At 22.7% G+C, this 8077-nt stretch overlaps 1 protein-coding gene across 1 annotated transcript; it reads right to left on the minus strand.

Annotated features, from left to right (window-relative positions):
• Positions 1-6898, minus strand: LOC145972386 (transmembrane protease serine 9-like). The gene is made up of 10 exons (XM_083100949.1): positions 6792-6898; positions 6163-6313; positions 5680-5944; positions 5017-5154; positions 4393-4535; positions 2148-2248; positions 1728-1878; positions 916-1171; positions 332-469; positions 1-144 (listed from the first exon to the last, which is right to left on the minus strand). Exons 1-10 carry the CDS (start codon positions 6841-6843, stop codon positions 1-3), a joined length of 1539 nt encoding a protein of 512 aa, XP_082957075.1. The 5' UTR covers positions 6844-6898.
• Between the last annotated feature and the right edge of the window lie 1179 nt (positions 6899-8077).

Raw genomic sequence — 8077 nt, forward strand, 5'->3', positions numbered from 1 at the left:
CTATTTCTTCAAATTTTCATTTATCCAAGATATAAAACTGCTCACTCTCGTGTATACATCTGGATATCCAACCGCACACGGTCGACCGAAAGAAACAATTCCAACCTGACTTCCATTGGCTACTAAAGGACCACCAGAATCACCCTGAAATAATGTTGCAATTGAGACATCAATATTACAATTTCTTATATTATAAATTATGATATAAGTTATTATTAAGATAAGAATTAAATCGATATATGATTAGAGTTCTAATATTTAAAAAATTTTTTTAATATTTATTAAATTTTTTTTAAATATATATAGTTATTTTTTCAACAATACAACTTACATGGCACGCTCCTTCTCCTGCTTTAGTCAAAGTACAAATATGACTATATATCAAATTTGAGTGTTTGGACTTACATTGCTGTTGAGGATAAATTATTAAGTCAATTTCTTGCAGATTATTCGGGACACTGCCACCCAGCTAAAAAGATCAATATATATTGTTATTCGTCAAAGTACATGTTGTTGAAATAACGAATAATTTCTTCGATAAAAATTTTTTCTCACAATTTAACATGTGCAAAAAAAAATAAATTTTCTTATATCTTCTAAAAATACTAATTTTTCCTTAAACATATATATATATATATATATATATATATATATATATATATATATATGTTTAAGGAAAAATTAGTATTTTTAGAAGATATAAGAAAATTTATTTTTTATATATATATATATATATATATATATATATATATAAAATTTTTATATAAAATTTTTATATATATTTTATATTTTATATAAAATTTATATATATATATATATATATATATATATATATATATAGAGAGAGAGAGAGAGAGAGAGAGAGAGAGAGCAAATTTTTGGAAAATATTCTACATATTATGAGTTCAATGTTACCCTAGTAGTTCCCCATCCAGATAACGTACAAGGTTTGCCTTCAAGATTTTTATCACTTGTCGCAAGCTTTATCGGCTGCACTACTGTATTATATTTGATAGGAGTTGCAAGATGAATTAGAGCAATGTCATTAATGATCAATGCACTGTTGTAATTTCTGTTAATAGTAACACTTTTTACTGCATAAGTATCTCCTGATTGATTCAAATAATTTGTGCCGGCATGGATCGATGCATATGATAATAGACTTCCCATCCTAATAGTGAGAAAAAATATAAGGCTATTACTTGAATAATATTATGCTTCATTAATATTAAATTATTAGAATTGAAATAATAAACATAGAGATAGTACGATCGTTCAATGTATATAGAAAAAGAATAAAATATACATTACAGTATATATATTACAGTAATTTTCCAAATGTAACAATTCTAAAATCGTTACTTTTCTTATATGAATCAAAAGATAATAAGTATTTTATTTTAAATAATTTAGAATATATTATATTTATAATATAATATATTTGTTATATATGTATATTTATTTTGTATAATTATTTCTAATCCATTAAAAATATTTTAAGCTTATTTCTATAATTTTTATCGAAATCACCATAATTTAGAAAAATTAAAACTACTTTATGTCAAAATTATTTATAATTGATTATTCCGTATGTCATACGTATTTAATATATAATTTTAAAAAATTAATTAAGAATTAGATTTTAATAATAACATTACTTAGTGGATTATTAAGTACATTATTTAGTAATAACATTAAAATAAAGATTCGAATAGTATTTTAAGTACCCATCCACACAATGTGCTGCGGTGAGAACATTATTATTATCTATGATAGAACCACCGCACGTGTGTGAATTGAAAAATCGGAGTGATATTTGATATGGATATTTGCCAATAGGAGCATCCTTGCCCCCGACAATACGAGGAGATGGGGCCCCTTTGAACAAAAATAAATTAATTATATTTTAATACTATGAAAAATATATGAAACATACAATATTTATATTATTGTACACATGTATACTTTTAATAATAACATCAAGTAAATAGTAACATCACACACATGTTAACAATATCTAGAAACTTTACACTTACATAAACCATTTGAAAAAACTAGAAATTTATTAATAAATTTAGAATTTTCTTTTTCTTAGTAACAATTCTATTGATTGCATTAATGTTCAATAATTATTTATGGATTAATACCTTGTACGACGTATATCAGAGCAACGAATAGAAGGGAAATGAATACATGCATCTTTGATTTCAGATTTATAGACACTGGCTGAAGTGAAGATAATTCATAAGTTTATATACGTTTCTAAAGTGTAGCAAAGATACGAATCACGTGTTCGTGACGTTTTTCAATTTTCCTCATTACGATATCGATTTTATCGAACTTATAATAGAATGTATTCAATATTATTATTTATAGTTTATACTTCAATACTTCACATACCTGTATAATATTGAAATAAAAGTGCTAAAGAACTTTAATTAATTTACATTTATTACCATTATAAGTTTTTTTTTTAAGAATTGGAAATTATGTTCACTATCTAAAAGTACGTGTAGTACATAATTTATCGATTATTATATCTATATAGGACATTGCATTTTATGATAACGTCAATAGAGAGATAATTCCATGTTCCGCAATTCATTGACATTATAAAGAATGGAGTTGAGTAAATTTGTAAATAATAAATAATAAAGAAATATAAATAAGAAATAAAAAATTTTACTCCTCAACAGAAAATAATTACCTATTCGAATATATTAAAAGAAATTTATGAAAAAAAGTAATTTATGAAAAATAAACTTTATAATTAAATAAAATTTGTATTTGAATATTTATATGTATATTTATAAGTTATATGTGTACATATGGTTTCAAATAATTTAAAATAATTTTAAATAATTTTATTGTTTAGTTAAAAAATAAATAATTTTAAATTTAGAAATGAAAGTTTTCTTTTATTTGAATCATCTATAAACAATTAATATTTTAAATGTAAATATTTCTTGTGATAAATAGTAAAATATAAATCAATAGTTCTTATTTTTATCTTATTAATTAATTTATTATATATAAATATTAACTATAAGTAATATATTATGTATTTACAAGATACATATATATATATATATATATATATATATATATATATATTTAAAAACTTTATTATTAAAAATAAATAAAAATAAAATGAGATTAAGAAGAGGTTCATAAGATATCAATCAAAACAAATTACAGAAGACTAAAAACCAAGCGCCGATGTAAAAGCGTACAAAAAGATATATAATTATTATTAATAATTCACATTAAATATAATAAATCAGAGAAAAGATCGAAATACATAATATAAAATAAAAATAAATAAATATAAAAAATTTATACTTATTAAAAAGATACATAAAACAACATATTAATGTATATTAAAAGGCCCATCAAATTCTTAGAATATTTTTTAGCATAACTTTATTCTCGGATCAATTAGTGGACATTTTATTAAATAATTTATTATTTTTGAAGAATTAATTAATTATAATGATATAACAAAAATAATTTTTCAATGAAATGACAAAAATGATATATTATGAGAAAATTTATTCAGTATTTTATTTACAATATTATATAATTAAAAAACTAATAATACAAAAAATAAAATTTTATTTAAATAATATTTTAAGGAGAGAGCCAGAAAAGACAAGAGATAATTTTAATAATATTTATTAGAACTATTCTCTCTTTTGACTCATTTTAAAAAAATGTTTAAATAATAATTTTTAAATTAAAAAAATAAATAAACTGCAAAATTTCAAAATTATTCCAAATTTTTTACATTTGCAGCACAGCTAAAGAATATATTAACCGCAATATTGTAATTATTTAATACTGCATATTATCTGTTATTTTAATTATTATTATTTAAATTTTTGTAATAAAACATCTTTACATTATAAATAATTTTTAATATACTGATATAATAATGTACATTTTAATATTTGTTTTACTATAGCTATTGCAGTAAATTGAAAGTTGGAATGCACTTATCAAAATATAAGATATATTTTTAATGTAATAAACAAAATATATAATAGACATATCAATCATAATATATAATAATTATTACGAATTAAAGATGAATAATACATAACTAAATATATATATTAAAATAAATATATATTATATATATATATATATATATATATATATATTTAATTATAATTTATTATAATTATTTCATTATAATTAGAAAATTATTACAAACATTAATTTTGTATGATTCATTAAAATTAAATCAATGAAATATATTAATTGTAAGATAATACTGATTGTCATATTTCACCACAATCATTAATTTCATGACATATTATAGTTTGTACAAGTATTAGTTAGGGATAAAAAAATGTATTTAAATGTAAGATACATTTTATTTTATTTCATTATATAACAACATGTTCATTGAGCCATTCTGTGAAAGAAGACACTCTAGTATATACATCAGGAGCTCCGCGAGCGCATGGTACGCCAAAGGAGACAATACCGATCTGAACACCTTTGGCAACAAGAGCACTACCGGAATCACCCTAAAAATTTAATAGAAACAATAACAATTGTTAAACGAAAACTTCATCCAATTTATATAATAAATATATAATTATAATATATGATTTATACCATACAATTTATATACAATTTATATCATTTTAATATATAATTATAATATATGATTTATATCATACGTTCAAAAATATGAGTTTGTAAGTATATTTATATATCAACTTTCAATATATTTAATTCATAAAGATTTATGATAATTGTGAAATAAATGTAGTATCAAATAAAAGTTTGCAGTTGAATTTATATTTGAAATTATATTTCAAACCATAATATATTTAGCGTTTATAAAATGTATAATATGTATCATATATATAAATATCTATCTAAAATATTCTGTAACGCCGCATTAAACAAATTATAATGATGTACTTTCTTATTTATTATATGTATGTTTCTCTGATGCGGCGATATTTTAAATAATTAAATGTATGAGAAACCAATACTTACATGACATGCGCCTTCGCCTGCTTTTGTTAGCGTACAAATGTGAGAAGATTGTAAATTCGAGTGCGTTTGTTTGCATTTATCTTGATCGTAAACGTTCAATTCAATTTGTTGCAACTTATCAGGAACAATACCACCAAGCTAGATAATAATATTATATATTATGAAATATCATCCGTAAGAAAATTTTAAAAATAAGTAATTAATTTTGCTATGTATGTCTTGCACATTATGTACATAAGTTTTTATGTAAACTTAAAAATAATTTATTAGTTCTATGTTAGTTCTATTTCTTTCTGACTTTGTATATTAAAAATAATAATTTGAAATTTTATATACGTAAATAAAAAATATGTAAGTAGTTATTTTTTAATATCAGCGACTATTGCGCAATTTTATTATTTTTTTTATGTAACTAATTTATTATTTCAACAACTTTCCACTTGTCATAAATTTTATTTAACTATAAAAATAGAATAATGTAATTATTTTTTATTATTGATATCACTTTAAGATTAAAAACTATTTCGAAACAAAGAAAGTTCTCTAATTAAATTTCCTGAAGAATTTAATTCAATAAGTATTAAATGAAATTTCGTGTGTATGTTTATTTTTATTAAATAAAATAAATGTTTTATTATACATTGTTTTATTTGATGAGCTTACCGAAGTTGTTCCCCATCCAGTTAAGGTGCAAGAAGAACCAGCAGGAGCAACGTCATCGTGTGCAATTGATATAGACTGTACTAATGGTTTAAATTCTACAGCAGTTGACAGAATAAGTAAACCAACGTCATTGACTAGCAAAATAGGACTGAAATTCTCGTGAATGATAGCTTTGCTTGCTGTGTAAACGACACCAGATTCACTTAAAAGATTTGTGCCTGCATGGATAGTTAGATCCCTCAAATTCGCGGGATTGTTGACAAGACTATTAAACAAATATATTTTGACTGTTGATATGGTTGTTTTTCGCTTCTTAAATTCTTCTAAATATTTTTTTCGTAGTATAATATTAAAAATCTATCCAATATATTTATACTGTATCATATATATATATATATATATATGTGTGTGTGTGTGTGTGTGTGTGTGTGTGTGTGTGTGTGTGTGTGTGTGTGTGTGTGTGTGTGTATATAAAGTACATACTCTACTAAACAATGAGCGGCGGTGAGAACAGTATGACTGCTAATGATAGATCCGCCGCACATATGAGATCCAAACAGTCTTAACGACACTAGATACGGATACTTGCCGGACGGAGCATCTTCTCCGCCAACAATGTGACTGCTTGGATAGCCTATATAATCATATGAAGAGATGCTATTATTATTATTAAGATGGGATTATTGCATCCCTTATATAAGAAGCACAAGAAATTTTATGAGAAAACATTAAATATCCACATACATCCGGTGGTTGTTACAATAATTTAAGATTACTCAATTCTGATATAAAATGTAATATTTTATTTGTAAGTAAAAATAATTATATAAAATAGTTAAAATACAGATTTTGTAGTCTCTTATTTTATTTTTTAGTCATTACAAAAATGGGAACAGCAATTTGCTTATATTTGTTAATTTTTTTAATTTATTGCTCGGGAAAATTAAATAAATTTTTTTGAAAGTGATTGTGTTTAATAAAATTATTTTAATAATATTTGCTCTTATTCTTTCTTCTGTCTCTCTCTCTCTCCCCCCTCCCTCTCTCTCCTCTCTCTCTCTCTCTCTCTCTCTCTCTCTCTCTCTCTCTCTCTCTTTCTCTTTCTTTCTTACCGTGAACGGCTACTGCTAAACAAGCGACTACGAAGGTAAAAAATGTGTACATCGTGAGACCGTGGTACTGATAATAATGAAGTTTTTCGTAGGTATATATACATCTTCTGAACTTTCCACTACATAGGAATATGCTTTGGAATATATACATATACGATATGTACATACATAGCAAAAACGAAATGTTTTCCTAATCTTTAGCAGATTTAATCATTAGACGATATTATTACTTGATATCATAATGATTTCGATAATTTATGCTAAATGATTAGACCAAATTACATATCTGTGCAAATCTTTATCAGTCTTCAAAAGGAAACTTTAAAATTTTTATCTTCGAAATACATGATCCAATCAAAACATTGCTACTGTAAAATCTTTATTCATTAAGCTACCTATTATGATTTTTCAATTACTATTTGGTTATAAAAAAACTCTAATTCTAAATTTATGAAAAATTAAGAGATTTCTGATTGATCTTTAAACCTCCCATATAATATTTCAATTAGATAATCAGAGAAATGATGGTATTACACGGAATTGTAATATAAGATTCCAATGTATCTTCTCTGTATTGTGATACAGTATAATAATAGTTTACAAAACAATTTTAGTTTATCAACAATTGGTTTGTCCAAACTAGGAAAAGAATATCAATGAATGTGATATAAATTAATATCTTACACACACATACATACATTAATATTATTATTAAAACTTTCTTTAAAACATAATAAAAAACTGGATCATCAATAATAAATATCAAAATTAATTATAAAAGAAAATTATTGTTATAATATGATTATTATATTATACGTTATTGCTGTAATATGATTACTGAAATGTATTGCATATAATAGATGACTATACACTTTGCTCTTATCAACATAATTTCTTTAATTAGTCATCTGGTCTATTAACATCAATATCAAATTAAAAGATTTTAAAATAAATAGAGAAATATTCTTATTTCTATATTTATAGACCCACTTACAAAACAATCAGTTTCTCACTTTTAAACGTAAAAAATTATTATTTTGACTTATGTAAATAATATTACTCTTTCATCTAAATAAATTAATCTGTTCATATATTTGATAAATATAATTTTTGATAATCTCTAGCATATATTTTTTTATATAATAAAAACTTGTAACTTTTTAAAATTTATTTAAAATTAATTTATTCTAATATTACATATTTTCATTCATGAAGTATAACAGAAATTAATATAAATGCATGCGTTATTTTTAATAATTATACAATATAATTTTTTAATTATATTT

The sequence above is a fragment of the Camponotus vicinus genome, unplaced genomic scaffold, assembly GCF_025532165.1.
Source record: "Camponotus vicinus isolate PSW18456_S1 unplaced genomic scaffold, iyCamVici1.0 SCAF_5, whole genome shotgun sequence".
In the NCBI taxonomy this organism is placed as follows: Eukaryota; Metazoa; Arthropoda; class Insecta; order Hymenoptera; family Formicidae; genus Camponotus; species Camponotus vicinus.